At 36.2% G+C, this 24931-nt stretch overlaps 1 protein-coding gene across 2 annotated transcripts in view; it reads left to right on the forward strand.

Annotated features, from left to right (window-relative positions):
• Positions 1-24931, forward strand: part of LOC306843356 (B-cell CLL/lymphoma 9-like protein) — a 50538-nt gene that overhangs the window by 13919 nt on the left and 11688 nt on the right. Inside the window, exons 2-4 of one of the 2 annotated variants that reach the window (XM_079374798.1) lie at positions 13427-13491; positions 16747-17151; positions 24017-24142. In XM_079374798.1, coding sequence (XP_079230924.1) covers positions 16836-17151; positions 24017-24142 — 442 coding nt within the window. In that variant the 5' untranslated portion in view covers positions 13427-13491; positions 16747-16835. The remainder of the gene's footprint in view (positions 1-13426; positions 13492-16746; positions 17152-24016; positions 24143-24931) is intronic. The other variant, XM_079374799.1, reaches the window with a different exon arrangement.

Below are 24931 nucleotides of genomic sequence, written 5' to 3' on the forward strand. Positions count from 1 at the left end.
AAATGAGTGCACAAAGTCAGATCAAGCTATGGTAAAATTTTAGTTTTGGCTCTCCTGTAAAGTTGTTGAAATTTCACTTATGCCTTTCTGGTTCTCACTCCACTCTCTGGTCATCCAAGGTTTAGATGAGTTGTTTCATAAGTAGAACAGATTTGGATAAATTCAGCATTACATCGCTTGATCACGAATAGATCCTCTGCAGTGAATGGATGCCATCAGAATGAGAGTCCAAACAGATGATAATAACATCACAATAATCCACATGACTCCATCAATTAACATTTAACTGCATGTTTGTAATAAATCCATCATTAAGAAATTTTGGTCACACTTTATATTAGGTGGCTTTAACTATTATGTACTTGCATCAAAAAATAAGTACAATGTACTTATTGTGGTCATATTGTATTCCACAACACTTTTGCTGCTATTGAGGTGGGATACAGGTAAGGTTAGTGGGATACAGGTAAGATACAGGTTTGGTGGTATGGGTAGGTTTAAGGGATGGATCAACAGTGTAATTATAAATTTAATTACTGATGTAATTACATATAGGTATTTTTAAAAATATAAGTACAATGTAAAAACATGTATGTACACAATTGCATTGTATCAAATTATTAATTTAAATGTAAGTACATAGTAGTTAAGGCCACCTAATATAAAATGGGACTAACATTTTAACTTCAGACTGTTCCTTCTGGCTAAGATATGAGTCCTCTATCCATAATATGGCTTTCTCCAGTGAAAAAGTAGTCAGGAGTGAAATACTGTATGCACGGGTCAAGCAGAGTTACAAGCGAAAACAGTTTTAAATAAATATGTTAGGCGAATTTTGATGTGAGAGGACAACAGAGGATGGAATTTTTCACTAGACAAAGCATTATTATGGATTATGGACTAGTATTTTGGCCAGAAGCTACATTTAAAAGTTCAATAGGACATCTTGAAAAATGCTAACTTTAGCCTGATAGCACTGAAATTGAACGTCCCACCCTCCCTGCAAATCGCCATGCCCCCTGAACACATACACGCAGATCAGACGATCAGAGACAACATTACTACAATACATCATGTGTCATTCACAGATGAGAAAACTTTCAGAATGAGCATTTTGATTGAATATTTCTTGGCCTTCCTCAGAATATATAAATACATGCATTTAGTCCACTTAACTTAATGATTGCTATCAGAATGTGAAGAGAATTTCAACCAGCATAACAAAAAATATTTCTGAAGACAATCACCTATTACACCTTTAAAACGTCTTGATGGATTCTAGACATTAGTTGTGTGGATTATTGTGATGTTTTTATCAGCTGTTTTGACTTTCATTCTGACGGCACCCATTCACTGCAGAGGATCCGTTGGTGAGCAAGTGATGTAATGCTTAACTTCTGGGTACATTTCTGGGAAATCTTGGGTGACCTGAGGATGAGCAAATTTTCTGTTTAATTGATTTCTTTAATGTGACTGGGTACGCCATGTTGCCGTAAAGTATTAATATTTCAATGTGAGACCATATTTGTTCATGGTTGTGAATGTGATGCCACAAAATCTTAAATCAACCATTTTTGAATTTGCAAGAGAAGAGATCTTTAAGAGCATGTCTGTGGTCCATCAAGCTTCTTTATTTCAAAAGAACAAGTAAGGAGAATACAGTTTAAAGGGAATTACCGTATTAATGTGTATCTAATCTATTCATAATCAGAAATGCAGTTTTCAAGACTGTGACGGACTTTTTTCCCATGATTGCTCTGTTTTAGAGCTTTTCCCTTTCATTTTAGACAGGAAGATAAAGGTGATGATCATATGGCAAAAATCTTTTTGTCACCCTTTTTATTTTTTCATGTGCCAAGCACATGACAAATGTTTAATGTAACAAATAAATCTTATTACCAACTGTTTTTTGTTTTTTTTTACTTTTGACATGAATATTTTGCATGTGGCCAAAGAGCATGTGTGGAGCTGGCCTACTGACACAGCTGTTAAATACATTATTGCAATACTCACACTGCAATATTTTATTTAATTTTAAAGGGACAGTTCACCCAAAAATGAACATTTTTGTCATTAATTCATCACCCTCATGTCGTTCCAAACCCGTAAGACCTTTGTTCATCTTCGGAACACAAATGAAAATATTTTTGATGAAATCTGAGAGCTTTCTGTCCCTGCTTAGACAGCAACGGAACTACCACGTTCAAGGTCCAGAAACGTAGTACGGACATCGATAAAATAATCCATCAGTGGTTCAAACGTAATTTGATAAAGCTACGAGAATACTTATTGTGTGCAAAGAAAGCAAAAACAATTACTTTATTTAACAATTTCTTCTCTTCCGTGTCAGTCTTTGACAGGCATTCACGAGAGTACCTCGACGCATGCGTGTGCATTCCTCTACTTGTAAACAAGGCAAGTGTGGTACTGTCATGAACAAAAGTCTTACATGTTTGGAACGACATGAGGGTGAGTTATTATAATGACAGAATTTTCATTTTTGGGTGAACGATGCCTCTAAACCCTTGGCCATGAATGATTGTAGATTGAAAAACTGTATCTGTATCATCAAACCCATTTCAACTAAAAAATGATGCAGATTAGATTTTTCGGATGGCTTTCTGTGACGCATCAGCGAGGCTTCGGACAGTGAAATATTCAGAAGAAAATTAGATCAGTGTGAATGAGCGAGTTGTTGACGCATGCAGCCTGCAGTTGGCGTCCTAAAGTCTCAGCACTCCCAAAATGCACTAAGCCTCTCCTGGAGGACTGGAGAAAAGGGTCCGGTCTGATCCGGGTCACACACACGCTCTCACCTACAGTCCTGGCGGGTCCTTGTAGCTGCCGTCTTACACATATGATGCTTGCACTCTCGTAACCTTCTGTTCTACTCGAAACTGCACTGCACTCACTCCCACGACAACATGCGACTGAAAAACAAACGGCCTGTTGCAGCGGAGGAACAATGGACTGACTGAAGAGGGAAGGCACACAGCTGGACAGATAGAGACTGAGAGAGAAAATGACTAGATAGACACTCTGTCAGTGGGAAGTTTCTAGGTAAACCCTCTATTGTGATGAAAACAGGATTTTACAATCTTACCCTTTTTTGCTAAATGCCAGACTGGGAGTGTTCAGCTCCATTATTTTCCATATTTACTCATCTGGTAGGTATGCAACATTAATTTTTAAGGCCTACATGCACAAAAGCGTTTATTATGTTCAAACATGATTCAGCAGGATTTGAGAATTTCTGTGGCCTACTGACCTCTAATACCTCTTTACCTAAGCAGTCAGATTTCCCATCATCCCTTGCTAAAGGTACCACACTTCTCCATGGAAAACTTTCCACCTCTGTGCGAGGGTGTTGCTGTGTGATTGCTATGGAGTTTCGTGTGGTTTCTACAATGTTCAAACTTTGTCAGTAACTAAACAAGATAATCAATAGAAGGTAAATCAAATGCTAAATGTATGTGAAACTAAAGACTGAAATATATGAAACAACAAATTTAGTATTTTCTTATCATTTGCATCTCTGATCTGTGTCAGTGTGGCGTAACACATCCTACCTGGAGATGACGATAGACTTTAATCCAGTGATTCTGTTGAAATCCAGTAAGCTGCCCCCGTTTTGTGGCTGACAGGCTGCAATCTGCCTACAAATGGAAAAGCCAAGCAAGACTTTGTCCTACCTCCAATAACACAGTCTTTTCTAGAATGGGTGAATGAAGCAAAATTTGACTTTTTTGACTGAATTTGACCCCCCCCCCCTCCCCAATGAAATGCAAAATTAACCTAAACTCAAGTTTCTTGGTTCCTAGATATGCTATGCCAATTACTTTGTCCCTTAGGAAAAATGCAAATCCAATCACTCTTCTCCACAGGCCATACGATTACGAAGTTTATTACATAGAGTTCAGCATTTGACGAAACCCCAAAACCTAAGTATTAGCAATAGCAATTGTAATGCTCGCCTCAGCAAGCCCCGCCAACAAGTCCTTTGTGTATCATTTATAGAGCTGTCAAACATAATTGATGCTCAGTCAAATGTCAAATGCGATCATACAGGCAGCATGAATAATGGGTTTGAACATGGTTTAAAACGTGTTTAATGGCTCCCTCTTCAGACACTTCATTAGGGAATGAGCGGAACACATACCGAGACAGAAATAGAGAGCGACGGGGAGGGGGAAGTGTTCAGACGGTGTGAAGTAGTCCCCGCTGCAGAGGAAGGGAAGAAATTAAGGAAAGTGAGAAAGCGTGTTAGTCACCGTTTGTGTGTGTGAGAGAGTGGCCGTATTACTCAGACGTGGAATGAAAGCATGTTTGACTCAAGCATTGGTGGTTTCAGCTGACGTGTGGGAAATTGGGTTTCGGCTCGGCAAGTTTCATGTTCAAACAAGACACGATCCCGACTTCTAACAATTATTCCTCTCTGTCTTTCTCTCGTTCTGATGAGTAGCTGTTCTGGCGAACGCTGAGTCATCAGTTGTAATCTGGGTGTGGGGCGATATTTTATACGGTAGTGCCATTTAGCGTGCTCAATCCTGAGGAATTCGCTTCAGTTACAGTTTTTTTTTTTTTTTAAATTCCAACAAGTTTCCAGTATATCGATTTCATCTGTAGAATACAAAAGGAGACATTTTGAAAAATGTGCTGGTCCTGAATGGCTTCAGGATGTGAAAGTATCTTTACGCATAGCATTTTTATATATTTTTCATCTGTAGGGTACAAAAGGAGACATTTTGAAAAAATGTGCTGGTCGCGTTTTAATTTAATTATGATTTTTTTTGTTTGTTTTTAGAGTGGCTTCAGGATGCAAAAGCTCTGTAAAAGTATCACACAAGTTTCTTTGTGCATAATATTTATATTGAATATTTCTTCTGAAGCTGTAAGATAAGTTTGTGTAAGAAACATGCCAAATTTTGTTAGGCATATCTTATTTTTGAATCATTCTTTTGAGTCAAATCAGTATGAAATGGTTCACTGAACTTATTTGATGATATATTTACAATTCTATCTGATACAGTTTTATTTAATTTGACCTTGCTTTTGACTTTGTTTTTGCTTTTGATTAGAGGAAACAATTACAGGGAAAATATATAGAGGATTTTGAAAGCTTTTTTTTTTTTTTTTGCACATTCCTAGCTAAAATATGTTAAGATAAGATATCAATGCGTTCATGAAATAAATGCTAATCTCAAAAATTCTTGTTCTCGAGGTTAACCAGCTGACTCGGCGATTAACAGTCTATCAGTGTTAAATGCCTATCAGTGAACAAAACATTTATTTTGGTGTTTTAATCGAAGGAAAAAAAGATTTCTTAACAGAATCTTCATTTTTGGGTGCCTTAAACAATACATTTCCACACCCAAATGTTTGACTCAGAATCATAGACTGAAATAATTTGATGTGACCTTTGTAAAAAAAAAAAAAATAGGTCAGCTTTCATAATAATCCTGAAGATCAGATCACCATTTCTGGGCTTGGCCGAGTGTAAAAGGCCTGAAGTGGAAAGACCTGATTGGCGGCAGTGAATGCTCACTTGTGACCTGGACGTTCTTATGGGCTTTTAAATGCCGGTAGCAGGTGAATGATTAGAGCTTTCCGCGTGGCTGTCGACTTGAGTGTGTTTAACTTTCCTTTATAGCGCTCAGTAGCATGAGCAAAGGTCTTGCCATCAGGTGATGGAGTGGGATTAAAAGTACAGTGCCGCTGACCCTTTGAACTCTGTGCCAAATAGGAGACAGTTGACAACGTATGTGTACATAAACTTTCATCACACTGACTAGCCTTTGTCTGTGATTTGCATTGATTATATGAAGTGTGTGAGTAACAGTCCTGACGGAATCTGTTTATTTGTGGGAAGCAAAACGGTTTAAAATAGTTGGCAGAAGTTTGTCAAGGACATTTACCGGAAACTCTTTGTTTAGTTTGTTTTTCAACAGCCTTGTTAATGCCTGAAATCATTTGCATTTAATTGCATTCAACTTTGCATTTAACATGCTTTGATACAGCACTCTATAAACAGCCTCACCTTTCAGTAATGACCCTCTGTGACTTACCCTCTTTGTGGAGGGCGTCAATGTTCGTCTTCTCCATTATTGTGGTTTCAAAGAACAAGAGATACCCAGAATTTATACTGTAGGGATGGTCATTAATTGAATCTCTAATATTTTGAGATACTGATTTTTGACTTTCATCAGCTGTAAGATCTAATCATCAAAACAAAACAACATTTGAAATGTTTTACTTTACATGCAATGAATCTAAAATATATGAAAGGTTCACTTTTTGAAATAACTTACAAGAAAAAATGAACTTTTTTCACAACATTCTAATTTATTGAGCTGCACCTGTATGTTTTGGAGTGATCAGAAATGGCAAACAATGACTCCACGTGACACGATTGTATATTTCATGACACTATTTTTTGCAAATGAATGCAAATTTTTAGATTGAATCAGTTCCTGATGACCTTCATTTTTTGTTGTTGTTGAACATGAAATTTCACTTGTAAATGCGCCATATTGTGGAAAGTTAAAATGTGTTGCAAATGTAAATTTAGGTTGACAAAATAATTGTATCAAAATTCATAGTATTATGTGTGGATCTGCTCTCTAGACATTGGTATAGGCTAAGCCTTTCAATAAACATATCAGTTCACAATGTGGTGCTGAAAAGTCAATGCATCATCACAGGCCCCCAATCAATATAAGTTTGTCATCCGACTGGAGAACAACTCTCATCTCATGCCATTTTCTCAGCCGAATTAAACCCGGCAGCAACATTGACAAGGTTAAGTTGCAAAAGTCAAAGAGCTTGTTGTTTTGGAAACAAACAATTTGGTCCGCCAGAGAGACCGAGTCTAAGTGGACAGCCTGGGACAGAGACGGCCGTCAGACCCTTTCATTCTTCATCTCTCTTCTTTCACCCCTCTCCACATTTCCACTGGCGCCGCGCTCAAATGTAGTTTGTTAAGCCGGGGCCAATGTCATAAAGCCTTCACTGTGTGTGTGTCTGTGTGTGTGTTGTTAACGTTTAACTCCTCTGTCACACACTTTGGTCACAGTATTGACCCTGTATTGCATACAGTACGGCTCTGTGTGCATGTGTGTGTGAGAGATTTATGTGTTTACGCAAGTATAAGAGGGCGAGAGGTGTGTGTGTGTCTTAGGAAAGGGCCTAGAATTTTCCTATTACTTTTCTCCTGCTCTCCTTTGGGCATTTGGAGCTATAAATATACTTCAGCATGCTAAAAATGTGCAACAGTGTACGTTGTGTGTGTGTGTGTGCATGTGCGTGTGTGTTGGAAACTTGCTCCTAGTTTTCAAAACAACATGTGTAAGAGTGTGGGATCATGGTTTCAGCTAAAACTCTTCTTTACTGTTCCATTGAAGAAAAAGTCCCCTACATCTTGGCTGGCCTGAGGGTGAGTAAATGAACAGCACATTTTAATTTTTGCGTGAACTGTCACTTTAAGTAGGTACAGTTTTGTTGTTGTTGAACATTCTGGTTCACTCTTAAATACATTATATTGTGTTAGTAAAATACGCATTTCATTTTGATGTAAAAAATATTATTTATGGATCTGCTTTCTAGATAATGGCATCTTTATAAATGAGAACAGCCCCAAAATGACTTTTCGAGCAGTCAAACATAGCTCACTTGTCCTTATGAAAATTAACCATGGTTTTAATACCAAAAAAACATTGTTACTATAGTTAAAACATGGTAACCTCAAATGAACCATGGTTTTGCTATACTAACCGTGATTACTACATTTTTACTATAATGAAACCATGGTTTATTTTCGTATGGGTTGGTACAGATTGGTCCCCAAAATATGGCTAAGTTGGTACGCACACACTTGGAAATATCTGTTCTGACTCTTATCATGTGACTTGTCTAGGCTTTATATGTTGGTGGTCTTTTAATGACATCATCACCCTTCTCGTTTGTGAACATCAAACATGTGCTTCAAATTTCCTCCCATAAATCAATCATCTCAGACATTCATTTTGCTTCTTTCAAACACAAACTTGAATCTCTGGAAAGTTTCTGTAGCTGACATCAGTTTCATGTTCTCAATTCAAATGCCATTTGCGAGAGACAAACTCCCATTTTGAGCTCTTGTTTTCTCAGATCAGTCTCTTTCCGATTTGTTCTGGACTGTGTAAATGGGATTAAAGTGCCAAGCGGTAATAGCTGAGTTTTGAGAAGAAGCGGTTGAAAAAAACATCATGCTTTTCACAGGGTTCTCTGGGTCATTCTCTTAAGATTTTCTCTGTCTGTTTTCTCCCACATCTCTCTCTCTCTCATCACTTTCTCTTTCACAAGCACCGTTCATTGGTCTAAGAGGTGTGTGTTTGTGTTCTCTAAGACCGTTATTCAGACGCTCTGATGTAATTGCTGCTTTAGAGACTCCATGATTTAACACACACACAATTTGACAAATGTAACAAAACTTTCTAAACAGGAAGTTTAGGAGGGACATATCAAATGGCCCATTTCTTTTCATTTTAAACTGACGTGAACAGTTGAGTACTACTTGAGTACTCAGCTGAGTTGAGTACTAGATGTTGCAGGTGTTACTGTAACCAGGTTTACCAGGGTTTGAAATTTACACCTGACAAATACGTGGTGGGTAATGCGGTCAAATCACTAGGCAATTTGGCGGGTTACTTTTCATATGTTATGTTCACATATTAATATCTTTGGGAAGTTGCAAGCCAAATCTGCACAGATTTAGTGCAAATACTGGACTCGTGAGACCTCATGATTAGGGTTGCAAAAAGGTGGAAAATTTCCAGTAAATTTCAGAAAACTACCGAAATTTTGGAAACTATCCAGGATTTTTTGGAATCTTTTGGAAAGTTTCCGGAAATTTACCGGAAATTGTCCACTCCTTTGCAACCCTAGTCATGATATATTAAATACAGCCTAATTTCACAGCACCTGTGCATCTCTAGCTTACTTGAACATACTCGTGAGTCGTGACCCATCATCAGTAACGGCGTGCGTTGGTTTGCTTTGCATTGAAGCAGTAGCACAGAGTCTAAAAACGACACTTGATGTGACGCCATAAAATACAATAGAACCCATTATAATCAGTGATGCTGTCTACACTGGTTTTTTTTTTTGCTAGTAGAAGTTATGAATGGCTGGTAACTTAAAAATTGAATAGCCAAATTGTCTTGTGAGTGGAAAAAGTTCATTTCAAACCCTGATGGTTACTATAGTGAAATCATGGTAAACACTAATTAACTATGGGTTTGCTACACTCACTAATCATAGTTTAACCATGGTGTGTGTAGTAAAACTCTGGTTATACAAATGGTAATCAACATGCCAAAAAACTGGTTACTACACTTTTACTATAGTAAAACCATGGTTAATTTTTGTAAGGGATGGGAGGGACATTCTCGTTTTAGAAAGCATTTGATTGGACACAATTAATCTATACTTTCTTTTGATGGGATCTTCAGGAAACAAAGACCCCATTAAATTACAATTGATGTTTTTCAGCCTTTAGTGTGTATGTTGATTCAATATTTTAGTGGTTTTTAACAAGGTACAAGATGTGTAATCATCACTGTTGCTGAAAAAAACCCATATTGGTCAACCGCTAATGATCGTAGTTAGCGCAGTCGACCTGACCTGTCCACGCTAGATGATGAGCACAAAGGCTGCTGCGATACATTATCATGAGAGAATTTCCTCTGGGGGTTAATGAGTGATGAGCACTGTGTGTCTTTTAGTTAATGACTAATTGGTGTCCAGCAGGTTGTGTGTGAGATAACTCCTCTGAAATGTCAATTTAAAGATAAATTGTGTATGTTCTTTCTTTTCCCGCCAATTTTTGGACGCTTATTATCTATTTTACAGTTTTAGGTGCAAAGATAGCTATCAGTAAGCCTGACTAAAAACTGACTGAATTTGGGGCAGGGCATAAATGTAGTTATTTAAAAACAACAACAACAAACTAACACATGACTTGTCCTGCATAATTTGTGTTACGAACATAAATACAGTAATATAAAACTGGCCAGAACACCTTAGCAACCACACAACAATGCATAAATAAACACTCAAAACACATTAGCAACAGCACAACAATGCTTAAAAATAGCTCAGAACACCTTGGCAACCACACAAAAATTTTCCCACCAAGAATGAAAACTGTAACGACAGCTATAAGTTTGATAATTATTTTCGTTCTATGAAAATAGGGAAATCAACACCGCAACTACACGACAGCCATAACACAGCAGAGGAACAAAGTCACTGGCATTACTTTCAGAATGTTGTTTTTCTTTTTCTTTTACCAACTGATGAATGATAAAACATTGACAGCCGATCTTTAAAGAGCTTGAGCATTTAAAGAGACAGAACAACACAACTGCAGCATTGTAATGAACAGAATGTTATAGTCTGTTGTGTAAAAGCTAATTGTTGGAGTGAAGTGGCTTTAAAGGGATAGTTCAACCAAAAATCACCCTCAGGCCATTCGTGATGTAGGGGACTTTTTTGCTTGAGTAGAAGACGTAAAGAAGATTTTTAGCTGAAACTGGTGTCCTGGTGATTCATAAAATGCAAGTCAGCGACTACCGTTACTTTGACTGTCAAAAAAGCATATACAGGCAACACAAAATTAACACCCGTAGCTTCTGACGATGTATTGAGGTCTGATCTTGGATGGTCTGAGGGTCAGTAAATTAATAGCAAATTTTCATTTTGGGTGAACTATCCCTTTAACACCCATAACATCATGGCGCTGAGTTTTGCACAGGTAAACACCACTCACATTTTTTTCAGAAAATGTAGAAATCGAACTATTTTCGCTTATCCGTTTGGTGCCGCTGTGGTACAGAAATGACACACCTCGAGAGAAAGAGAAGGGGAAAGAGACCGAGAGGAAGAAAGGGCGCAAATAACTTTATAGAGGAAGGAGAGGGTGTTTGTGAACGGCAGCTAGTGGAAAAAAAGTTTCCTGTTGAAAAGACGGAGAGTGTGATGGAGGGGCAGAGGTGTGCTGGTGAGGGGGTGGGAGAGGGACTGATACTGTGTCTTTTGTTTTTGAGGTCAATAGCTTGAATGCCTCTGGGATGGAAATATGCGTGGGACCCCGCTACCCGTCAACGACACGCTTTACGTCTGACTGGAAGTGTTTTTGTGCCTGTGTATGTGTAATAACTACCAACTATTTAGGACTGAAAAATTTGGATTTATTACAATTTCATTTATTACAATTTTCAAGCTTTTAGGCCTGCAAGATTAATCAAAATAAAACTGAAATTGCAATATGATTTTAAATCGCAAGAGCTGGGATTTAATTAAATAAATATACAGTATGCACTGTGTGGGAGTGTGTGTGTGTGTGTTATTATTATGTACTGTAATCACAATATTTTGGCAAAATTCTTCAGCCCTAAGCACAGCAAATCTGGATTTTTTTTCAGTCACATGCGGTGTTTATAAGAAAAATCACAATTTGATTATTTTCCCAATTCGTGCAGCCCTGCTAGCTTTTAGAAGATGGAAAGTAAGGTCTTTTTTATCATTTGCATGAACTCTGGTGTCATTGGGTGTGTGTGTGTGTGTGTGAGTGAATGTCTCTTGTGCAACAGGTGTCAGGGTGTTCTGTTCAGACCTGTATGTATGACCTGTACCACATGCCTCTCCCTCACAGTCTACATGACAGACCTGCAGTGACAGCATGGGAACTCCCTCAACACACACACACACGCACGCACGCACACACACACACACGCGCAACAGAGTTCTGCAGGTTATGGACAAAGGCAGATGGCTGCTGGGATTGTGTGTAGTTCCTCTTTCATTCACATGAGAGAAACCCAATCCTTGGCACATTTCAGTCTTGGCAGCTGTGCGTGTACGTGCGTGTGTTAGTTCTGGATCTACGTTAACTCTTGGAATGTGATCAGTTGGTGTCCATTGTAAATATATCTTCAAGAGTGGTTTGATGAATGCATTTGTCTTGATGTTAGGGCTGCAGAATTAATCTAAATCCCGAAAACAAAATTGCGTTATCACTTAGTGTGATTTATCAAATTGCAAAGGCAGCGGTTTAAATATGTGCTGTATGTTTTATAGTGAAGCGTGGTGCTGTGTTCATTTACGCGTGAGCAGGTTATGCTCCACTGCAGCGTCTCAGAGCGGTTCAGAACTCCATCTCTGCATCTGGAGAGATCTGCATTTAGAAACGCAACATGCTTGTAGTGGGAAGCTGTAAGAGCTACCTGCAGCTGTCTGTCAAAATAAAAGTTTGATGGTTTAATGAATAAAAAAAGACAGACAAATAATGTAGAATAAAGTAATATTATATAAGATTATTATTATTATTATATGATATTCATAATTTTATTATTATTATATTATTATTTAATAAAAAACTAATTGTTTTACAAATGTTATTACTAAATGAAATATAACGATTACAAATTGTCAGTAGTAGTAGTAGTAGTAATAATAATAATAATAATAATAATAATTATTATTATTATTTAAAAGCCACATTGATAGATAATCACAAAATTTTGGCTTTATTGTGCATCCCTATAAACAAGCACAGCAGACCGGTTTTTTTGTTTTGGTTTTTTGCATTTTTAATAGAAATCCTAATTTTCTATAAAAATAAAATTACAAATAAAAGTTGGTGGCATATGAAAGGGCTTGTCTTTTTTTTTTTTAAATATCCTTTTGCATTTAGGGGCTGTTTGCTTTTTCTAGTCTTTTGTAAGTTGTATTATAGGGAGGAATTTTCTCTTTCTAGACTAGAAAGCATTTGATTGGACAACAATGGACACGCCTCTGAGTGCAAGATGAGTCATCAGTCCACTTTCAGAAGTAAAAGACTGTAAATGTTAAATCTGTTTATGCTAAAGGTAGTTTAGTCAGAGTCTGTTAGCGTATAGATGAGATCAGAGGCCTTTAGGATCTTTAGGAAATATGTAAATGTGTAAATATTAGTAGTAGATGCAAAATATGTAAATACCTCTGATTCATTTGGAAACATTATGTTTATGACTGTATGAACATGAAGAAGAGGGAGTGGGAAACAATAAAAAGCGAGAGTGAAAATAAGAACTGTTTGATGAAAAATGAGATCCTCTGGATATTATTATTGAAGGTGGGGAGTTTTTGTGATTTCTGCTCACTGTGGGCGGAGCAAATTAAACGAGTAACTCACTTCTGGGCATCAGTGTGTCCAAACATCATTTGCAGCCTCCTTCTTAAAGGGACAGTTACACTTGTCCAAAACGCTCTCTCTCTTTTAAAGGCTTTCGTTTCTCTCTAGTCATTATGCTAAAATGTCTCATTATTTTTTAATGTTTTTGTGATAATGAGTCATAATGGAATTAAAGTAAAGCATAATTAAATTTCTGTGGTGTATGTGTTACAGATCAGTGCACATCTAGTGAGGAGACGTCGGAATGCACTTGCTTGTTGGACCTTCATCCCAGTGAGGTGCGTAAATCCACAGCAAACCTGCAAACCAGTCTTCAGTGTCCTGAGATTGTGTCTGCACTAAACAAGTATAAGGTCATTTACTATATATATGTATCTATATATAAGATATATATATATATATATATATATATATATATATATATATATATATATATATATATATATATATATATATATATATATATATATATATATATATATATATATATATATATATATATATATATATATATATACATACATACAAATTCTCTACTTTTTGAGCTCCTGATGTGGTTTCCAAAGGTTGGCTATAGTGCTGGAAGTTCCTCACAGTCTGTGACAGTGTTAATAACATGACTGAGAGAGCTAGTGAAGTGATCAACAATCTGTCTACAAACAGAGATTTAATTGAGACAATTAAAATTTGTAATAATTACAATAAAATAATACAGTATTTGATTTGCATTGATACAGGATTGAACATTTCTGATAATAAAGATATTATTATATTGAGATGTAGACATTTTATATTCAGATTTTAGTTATATATATATATATATATATATATATATATATATATATATATATATATATATATATATATATATATATACATACACACACACACACACTTACATATACATACACACGTTTTTGTGAATAGTGGGGACATCCCTTAATGTAATGATTTTTATACTGTACAAACTGTATGTGCTATTGCCCTACACCTAAACTTAGCCCTCACAGGAGACCGTGCATTTCAACTTTCCCAAAAAAACCTCACTCTGTATGATTTATTAGCGTTTTGGAAAGTGGGGACATGGGTATTACAAGGTGAAGGTGACTTTTCAGGACATTGCCCCATGTCATACCTGTGTCATTATACAAATTCATGTCCTGATTTGTCACAAAATCACGCACATGCACACACACACACACACACACACACACACACACACACACACACACATACACATATACAGCCCGAATTCTGGAAATGTTGGGATGTTTTTTAAATTTGAATAAAATGAAAACTATAAGAATTTGAAATAACATTTTATTCACAATAGAACATAGATAACAACTTTTTTATTTTTATTTTACAACTTTATGCACAAAATGAGCTCATGTCAAATTTGATGCCTGCTACAGGTCTCAAAATAGTTGCGACGGGGGCATGTTTACCATGGTGTAGCATCTCCTCTTCTTTTCAAAACAGTTTGAAGACATCTGGGCATCGAGGTTATGAGTTTCTGGAGTTTTGGTGTTGGAACTTGGTCCCATTTTTGCCTGATATAGCTTTCCAGCTGCTGAAGAGTTTGTGGTCGTTTTTGACGTATTTTTCATTCAATGATGTGCCAAATGTTCTCTGATCTGGACTGCAGGCAGACCAACTCAGCACCCGGACTCTTCTACTACGAAGCCATGCTGTTGTAATAGCTGCAGTATGTGGTTTTGTATTGTCCTGCTGAAATACACAAGGTTTCCCTTAAACAGACGTTGTCTGGAGTGGAGTATGTGTTGCTCTAAAACCTTTATATACCTTTCAGCATTCATAGTGTCTTCCAAAACATGAAAGCTACCCATACTATATGCACTTATGCACCCCCAAACCATCAGAGATGCAGGCTTTTGAACTGAACGCTGATAACACGCTGGAAGGTTAGCTCCTCTTTAGCCCGGAAGACACGGTGTCCGTGATTTCCAACAAAAATGTCAAATTTGGACTCGTCTGACCATAGAACACTTGCATTTGCAGATGGCACGGAGGATTGTGTTTACCGACGGTGGTTTCTGGAAGTATTCCTGGGCCCATTTAGTAATGTCAATGACATAATCATGCCAATGAGTGATGCAGTGTCGTCTGAGGGCCCGAAGACCACAGGCATCCAACAAAGGTCTTAGCCCTTGTCCCTTATGCACAGAGATTTCTCCAGTTTCTCTGAATCTTTTGATGATGTTATGCACTGTAAATTATGAGATTTGCAAAGCCTTTGCAATTTGATGTTGAGGAACCTTGTTTTTAAAGTATTCCACAATCTTTTTACACACTCTTTCACAGACTGGAGAGCCTCTGCCCATCTTTACTTCTGAGAGACTCTGCCTCTCTAAGACATCCCTTTTATAGTTAATCATGTTACAGACCCGATGCCAGTTAACTTAATTAGTTGATAGATGTTCTCCCAGCGGAATCTTTTTCTTTTTCAGCCCTTTGTTGCCCCTGTGCCAACTTTGAGACCTATAGCAGGCATCAAATTTGAAATGAGCTCATTTAGTGGATGAAAGTGTAAAATTTCTCCGTTTAAACATTTAAAAATTACTAAAGTAGTCAAACATGTTCATTAGAAGGGGTGACCCAGTACTTTTGGCAATATAATGTATGTTCGAGATCGACAGTTATAAAGTCAGAATTCTAACTATATATTCATTTATAGATTCAGAATTATAAATACAATCATGTCATGATTTACATTGACATTTTGAGACTTGGAACTATATATTCAGATTTACTTTGATTATATTCACAATTTACATTCTTACATTAAGATTTATAGCGATATATTCAGACTTATGATTATATATTCATATATATCTTTGAAATACTGTTTGTGATGTTTATGGCTGTATTAAATGATCATTTTGAGTTGTATCATCGGTCTTATGAGGTAAGAGAGGTATTGTTGGCAATGACCTTTGAATCCTGTTTAAGCATTAAGTGTGTTTTGGTGAAGGATGAACAGACCTGTTTAGAACTCCTTTAGTGAAACACACACTTTCCTTGGATTTGACTGGTGGAGGGTTTGAACAAAATCATGTATATTACTGTAAGTAATTTTATATCATGGTAATTGTATATATCACAATATAGTTATATGGCATCGTGTCATGTTAGTATTCATTAGTATAAGTATTATTATTTTTTTATATTAAACTGCCATGTGGTAATACATATCTTGAATAACACTGCCAGTTTTGATAGTTAATCATTTTCACAAAGAGATAAGATTGCAACATTTCAAAACCAAAAGACTAGTAAAACTACTATTATAAAACAGATACTTCATAACTTCATAATAATTCCATTGTATAATAGCCAGTATATACACAACTGCACATGAGTTTAACAATGCTTTTTAATAATAACTGATATACCTCCCAGTCCTACTGTGTGCGTCTGATATGAATTGGGTAAACTTGACTTTGTATTACTACTAGAAATGTGCAAGACAAACTCTCACACTCTTTCGTGTCTGTTCTTTCTCTTTTCAGCTGTCTGTTTGCAGTCTCACTGACGGACAGACACAACGTATTGCTGCAACCCAACCCCCTCAGTTTCCTTTCCATCACCAGCCAATCAAATGCACTCTGAAAATAAACTATCCAATCATGGCAAGCAAGTGACAAGCGGGGCCCAATCACAGCTCCCCAATGTAAACCAAGCGCAGCAGCAAGGACCTGCTGGCAACCAAGGGTCAAAGGGCAGTGGGTCTGGGAACCATGGAGTCAAATCCAACCAGATTTCTCCTGGTAACCCTGGACTGAAGAGCCTCAACCAATCAGGCGGTGGAGTTGGTGGGATAATGAAGACCAAGGCAAAGAGGGAAAGGAGCGTCTCCATGGACACAGGAGACCAAAGAGAGTCACTCACCCCTGTTTTGGAGCCAGATGCCAAAGGTAGGCGTAATGCTGCTCTCATCCTTAGACCGAATGTCCACGGGCCGCCCACAGTCCATAGACTGACTGTCTGATGCTTTATGCACAAAATAGCATGAGCTTTCTCAAAACATCAGATCCAATCTGTCTGACTAGCTTTACAGATTACACATTTGAGTAATGTATTCTGACTAATACTTATTACTTTTGACCTAACTTGTAAGAAACTAGTTCTATTCTTTATCATCATTTCCCAAACTCGGAAAGACCTGCAGGGGATCGTGAGGTGACGAAAAGCTAATATTTAATTAAATCATAAAAATGTCAGATTAAACTAATTGTGTGGCCTCACCATTTTCTGAGTAATTACAGCTGACTTGTGGCTGGTGTGTGCAGTTTCATAAAACCTAGGAAGACTTTCTGAATGTAAAAAAGAGGTTGGGTTTTTTTTTTTTTTTTTTTTTTAGGAGGGAAGATTTAAGAGAGAAAATAGAAGTATTACAGCAAATCAGTACCTTAATTTACTTGTATAAATAAATAATATGTGAACATGTAGTGTATAAAAAGTAACTAACCTAATCTGATTATGAGCATTTTAAAATAGAATCCGTTTCAATATAACACTTTTTTTGTGAAGTGCATTACTGGTCAAAGGTTTGGTCCAAAGCTGCATTTACTTGATCGAAAATACAGTGAAAACTGTAATATTGTGAATAACTGTAAAATAACCGTTTTCTATTTTAAAATGTAAAGTAATCCTGTGATGACAAAGCTGAATTTTCATAATCATTACTCCAATCTTCAGTGTCACATAGTCTTTCTGATGATGTGATTTGCTGCTCAATTACTCAATTATTTATACTGGTTCTTTTTATTATCAATGTTGAAAACTGTTTTTGCAGAGTAAAATTTTTGTGGAAACTTTTGTAACATTATAAATGTATTTTTTTTTTTTTTTTTTGTGACTATTTAATGTGTCCTAAAATAAAATAATAGTATTAATTGAATAAAAGAAGAAAAAAAAACCTCTTACGCCACATTTTTAATCCTAGTGTGTCATGGTTTCCACAGACAAAATTAGGCAGCACAACACAGATAATAATACTAAGGGCCAGTTTTACTAAACAGGGCAAATTAGCACGAGAGTGCAATTCCAAAACAGCAATGGGTGTGGAAATTTCTGTGGGTGATTTACTGACAATGTTCAAATTAAAGAACATAGACGCAACATCTCATTTCCATAAAGACCAATGTAATCTACCAAGCGCAGCACAAATTAGCATAAGGATATGTTCAGATTCAAATAATGTGTTGTTTTGGCATTCCAAATAAATTAATATGCGTGGGAAAAATCCTCTCCGTTCTACAACGCTCTCTTGTTCTCTGCGATGCCTCCTCCTAGCAACAACAAATGCAGCCATTTCAAGCGCAAAATACTTTAAGGCACATTTTTTTTGGTCATTTAATAATTAACTACGCCTTTTCCTAAATAAATTCCTAATTTGCTGCTTATTAATAGTTAGTAAAGTAGTTGTTAAGTTTAGGTATTGGGTAGGATTAGCGATGTAGAATAAGGTCATGTAGAATAAGGCATTAATATGTGCTTAATTACCACTAATAAATGGCTAATATTCTAGTAATATGCATGTTAATAAGCAACTAATTAAGAGACCCTAAAATAAAGTGTTACCCAAAATTCAGTTTGTTGATATTGATATCAGATATTAGGTTGTGAGATATTGATTCTGATATTAATAAAGTAAATATTATCAAAATTATATTTTAATAATACGTTTTAGCTTTAATAATTTAATTATAATGCACACACACAAAATAAGCAATATTATGCTTATTATTTTAAAACGACTAGAGATTCTTTTCCTGTTTGAGAGGACGGATCTATCTCTAAGTGGCCAGAATATGTTGTAACGTGGACCAGACTTTATGCCACACACATACATTCAAACACACATCATATGATACTCAATAGGTAGTGCACACTCAAACTCATTTTACTCATGTATCACTGTATCTCTTGATCAACAATCTAAAAAAGGCCACATTTCTGAAATTCCCCTTTCAACTGGAAAACACAGTAAAGATGAAACTGGCTGTTTTCAGCAACCCCAAAATGCCCTGACCTTTTTGAGCACACGTGTGTGTGTGTGTGTGTGTGTGTGTGTGTGCATGCTTATATGTGTGTATCAGATGTTACGCTCCTGGAACAGTGCCAAATGCGCAAGTGCTTGTGTTATCCTGTTGGTTGTCCTGTTGTTTGTGTCGCTCGCTAATTGAGCGGGGGTTGAGAGCGACTCTGCGCTCAGACAGGAAGTAGAATAGAGCGGGGTGGAGAGTGAGGGGGAGGGAGACTATGCAACAAGTTCCTGAATATCAACAGGTCCCTTACTGCACACACACACACAGGTTCCCTTTATGTGGTTTAGTGATTCTGACAAAAACATGTCCGTGTCATTTTTCACACCAACACCAAAGTAAAAAAATAAATATATAATTATAATTTTTTGAAGGAAGAAGTTTAAGACCACTGATATTTTTATTTTATTTTCAAGACAGTTAAGTACAGTTTCCCCCCAAATCCTCATTATTGTAATTGGTGTGGATGTTTGACTTTTTTCACATTATTATTAATAAACAGTATTAAACATAATTAAACATTTTCATTAATTTTCATACATTTTTTCTATAGTGTGTAAAAAGGGCAATACAAAACATAGGCCTATACACACACACACACACACACACACACACATATATATAGATTGCCCAAGTCTGGAGATTGACTTGGGCAATCTAAGACTTTCCATTTCTTTGCCCTCATAAATTCTGTGTGTTTTGGGTCATTGTTCTGATGCAATATGAAGCACTTCCCAATGAATCTGGTTGCATTTTCTTGAATATTGGTAGGCAAGATGGTTTTGTACCCTTCCAAATTCATTCTGCTACTGTCATCATACATTAAGTCATCAGTAAAGTTGAGAGGGCCTGTTCCAGAGACAGCCATGCATGCCCATGCCATGACACCACCTCCACCATGCTTTACAGATGAGGCTGTATGCTTGGGATAGTTTGCAGCTCCCTTTTTTCTCCACACTTTTTCTTTCCCATCACTTAGATAAAGGTTCATCTTTGTCTCATCGGTCCATAAACACAGATCCAAAACTCTTCTGGCTCACCTTTGTGCTTTTTTGCAAACTCTAATCTTGCCTTTCTATGTTTGGTGCTGGTCAGAGGTTTGCATCTTGCTGTGTAGCATCTGTAATTCTGTGTCAAAGTCTCCTGAGGACAGTAGATTGTCAGACATCACCCCAGCTTTCTGGAAGTTGTTGGTGATTTTACAGACACGTCTTTTAGGGTTCATTTTCACAGCTTTTATGATTTGTCTGTCATCAACTAATGTTGTTTTCTCAGCCGATCAGGTCGTTGTTGGTTGCTGGTGGTTTCCAAACTCTTGATTTCTCCATGCCCTTTGTTTTTGCTAGAGTTCTAATTGACTTCATCTTTTCTTTTAGCATCCAAATTGCTTGCTTTTCTCTCAAAGTCAGCTCCCTCATCTTCATCCTGGTTTGTGTGCGTCATCATCGAATGCAAGATTCAGAATACAGAAGTAATGGATATAACTGATACGACACATTCCCTGCTTTTAATATCTGAAGAATTAATGCAACAGGACACAGCTGATCACTTAGAAAGACCTGTGAGGCAACTGCTCCAATACTTATTCTCAAGATTCAAGATTTTTATTTGTCACATACACAATTATACAGAGTATAACCAGCAGTGAAATGTAAGCGCATCAGATAGAGGGATGAAACTCTAAAAGTGCTGAACTTCTTAGCTGGTAAAACATCTATGTGTTGAATCACCCAATAATAAAATGTCTCATATTCATCTTTTAATCATATTTGTAAATGTCTCGACTCCACAGCCAACAGAGCAATCTTGTCTTTACTGTTCCAATACTTATGGAGGGATATATTCTTCTTCTTCTTCTTTTTCCATGTATCCTATTAAAAGTAAAAACAAATGATTCAATTTTGTTAATAATACAAGTTTGAAAATAATGTAAGTGAACAAACTTTTCATCAGTAGGTCTATGTTATTATATTTCATTGTTGCAAAAATAAAAATGCATAAACTTAATGCATAAATGATGCTTATTATGTTCCGAAATAATTAAATGTAATAAATAAGATAAATTAAAAAGGTTTGGCAAGGGCATCATGAAAGGAATCCTTCACCAAAATGAAAATTTGGTCATCATCGAAGCCCTGTTCATACCACCAATGACATTTTCTTTCGCTGCATGTCAGCAGTTGCTATACAGATCGGATGCTAGTCTGCATTTCTAGTTCTGGTTGCCCTAGTAACAGTTATGAATGCCACTGCTGATAAAATGCTGTTCAGTGTCAGTCCATGTTAACCAGGTTTTATACCACTGAAAATGAACATTCTGGAAGGAGAAAGTTAGATATAAAATGCAGCAGTGCATAATGTATCATATCAAAGATGCAAGAATCAACTCATGCTCCTTGGAATTGTGACTGTCACTGACAGCGCGATTAGATTTGAATGTGTGCGAGTGAATGTGAGACTTGCACGACTAAATTACAATAATGACAACTGTAGGTGGTGAGAATGTGCTTAATTGTTATAAAAATGCATATTATTATCTATACCAAATATACCTTCATATTCTTTCTTTTGATTTGGGTTGAAATATGACCAGAGCGTGCTGCTGACAGGTCTTGTGAGATTCTTCTGCCCAATATGAAAAGCAATAACAGGTCTTCTCTTCCTGGATTGCGGAGGAGTGTTTTTCTTTTCAATGTGTGTGTGTGCCATTTCTTTTTGTTTGGTTCATTGTGCAGTTCTTATTTTATTTCCATTTGCCTGGTGCTTTGTGTATGTCATGAGTGTATTAGAGAGAGAGATCAGGGGAAATAACGGGGCAATAGAGTGATTTTGAGAAACTGAGTCATCTGGGCTTCCTGTAATAGCGTACATACACACTCTCACTTTTTCACACAAACACTCACACCTGTCTGGAAGGTAGAAGGTGGGGTTATTGTAGTTTATAAAATATTATTTATTTATTAAATTTTTTAATTAGTAATATTTTTGTAAATATTTTTTTTTATATATATATATATATATATATATATATATATATATATATATATATATATATATATATATATATATATATATATATATATATATATATATATATATATATTATTATTTTTTTAATTTTATTTATGTATAAACGTAATACTTAAACTTAATAATCATTTGCTTAAATATATGCATGTGTGTGTATTTATATATATATATATATATATATATATATATATATATATATATATATATATATACATAATAAATATAGGCTACACAGTACACACACATATTATGTAAACAAACTTTTATTTTGGATGCGATTAATCATGATTAATCACTAATATATAAAACACTAACTATTTATTGGAGTTCCATTTTTTTAAATCATAATAATAATGATGACAGGACTTCTGCTGGTTTTTCAAAAAGATCTTAACTCACCTAATTCTACACAAATTAAGGCCTTAAAATTGTATTAAATTCAAGAAAGTCTTAAATGCGTAAAGATACATTTACTTGACATGCAAAATTAAGATATGAAGTCTTGTTTTCTGAGAAATGTATCTAAATTAAATGAGTTTATGCTTAAAACAAGAACAAATCTATCTAGGATCAGAAAAATAAACGTATTTTCCATTTGAAAAGGTAATTTTTCTGAATTTAAAAATATCTAAAATTAAGTATTACTATTTATTGGAGTACACTAAAATATTTTGTCATGTTCATTCAAAGGAAAAATACTTTTTTTCCCCCACAATAGTAATAATGAACTTTGTTAGTTTAATTTATTTTTTTTTTTTTTTGTGAATATTTTTAAAATGTAAAAAATTGTTACAAAACTGTCATTTTTATTGCACTGATACATATTATTTTCAGTATATGAATTATTATTATTATTATTATATTTAATTTTATCAATTTTTAGTTTGTTTTTTTTAATCATAATAGCAATGATGGACAAGTCAACAAAGTTTTGGTATAACTATAGAGGAATGCTTGATTTTACTTGTTATTTTTGGTTTAAAATAATGGTGGCGAGCATGAGAAATGGGGAAGGGAGAACTTTATCGTCTCTACCCAGCTCTTTTCCAGGGAAACTTTCCTTTCTTTTCCTTTTCTTTCTCTCTCTCTCTCTCTTTCTCTACATATATTGTTCACCCGATAGAAAGGCAAACAGAAAGGCATTCAAATGAAATGCAAGTCACCCATTCATTTCAGACCACTCGACTGCCACACCTGGAAAGGGCCAATGATTAAAGAGAAAGTAGACCAGAGAGAGAGAGCTGACTCACTCATTTACGTAAACTGATGTCTGCTGGGAACAAAAGAGGATGCAGAAAAGGTCAGCTCTTTATCTGTGCCTGCCGCCAACACGGCGTGCGCAGGCCGACGACACCACAACCTAACGCTCTGCTCGCGTTCTCTCTCTATTCCTGTCTTTTTAGCTCTCTCTCTCCCTTGTTTTCTCCCTCACTGTGTCTGGTATTCAAGGTTAGGGGATGTTTGAAGGCTTTGGAGGCCTTGTGTGTCCTCTCATTCCGCTTAAATGCCAAAACATGTCTGGAGTACTCTGTGTCTGGAATTTGTGAGAATGCTATCCGTTTAAAATGAGCTTTTTTGAGACAGATTGTGGGTGTTGGCTTATATCAGTGTGGAGAGAAACCATACTGTCTATAAATATGTGTAATTGATTCTGAATATGTTTACATCCCTGTGTCTTTGGGTTTTTCCTAATGGTGTCCAGTAGAGGGAGTGATGCGCAGCAAACGCCGGTGTGTGCTGGAGAGAAAGCAGCCGTACAGTGGTGATGAATGGTGCTCAGGGGCCGAAACTGAGGAAGAGGATGAGAAACCCATTTCTGCCACTCACCGTGAGTGTACACACACACACAAAATCTCTGTAATAGTTATAATAAATCCTGTCTAGAATTGCGTGGGGGATTGTGCGTATATCACAGTTTTACTCAGCTTTCAAGTTTACAATGAGGGAAATTCCTGCAAACATTCAATATAGCAAGTATGGCAGGGCTCTAGACTGTGACCATTTTCAGTCAGATTTGACTGATCACATGAAGAGAGGCACTTTCAGCGCGAGCGCTTCAGGTGTAGAGCCTGCGAAGGTGCGCGTAGCGGACTGAGCGCAATGGAGAATTTGGTTTTCAAACTAAAGTAAAAGACCGCTTCTTAAACCTAAGAAGGCTGTCAACGACAGCCAGTTTAGTTTTACTTTTCTTTTTGTTTTCGTTTTGAGAAGCTTGTTATCTTTGCTGTTTACCTCACATTATGCTATAGAGGCTTTCCTAATTTTAATTTTTTTTTTTTTTTATATTATTATTTATTTGATTCCTCAGTGTTTGCTAAACATTCTGTAATTTAGGCTATTAGTCGGTAAATAATACAGCATGTGATGTGTCCTATGCCTAGTCTTATTCCTTTTTGTTAAAAAATGTTATGTAAGCTAGTTGTCATTGTAACCTACTGTTTTATTGTTGTTGTGTTTTTTTAATTAAGAATAACAATGAATCCATCTTTGTTTTAGTCTTAAAACGTGAAAGGTGTATAGATACAAGCAAAACAGACGATTATCTTTTCTTGTAAAACGTGACACCAAGATCGAGAATTTGAAAGTGAAAGTGCAGAAAAAAGGAATTCCTGATCAC

The sequence above is a fragment of the Barbus barbus genome, assembly GCF_936440315.1.
Source record: "Barbus barbus genome assembly, chromosome: 23".
Taxonomy (NCBI): domain Eukaryota; kingdom Metazoa; phylum Chordata; class Actinopteri; order Cypriniformes; family Cyprinidae; genus Barbus; species Barbus barbus.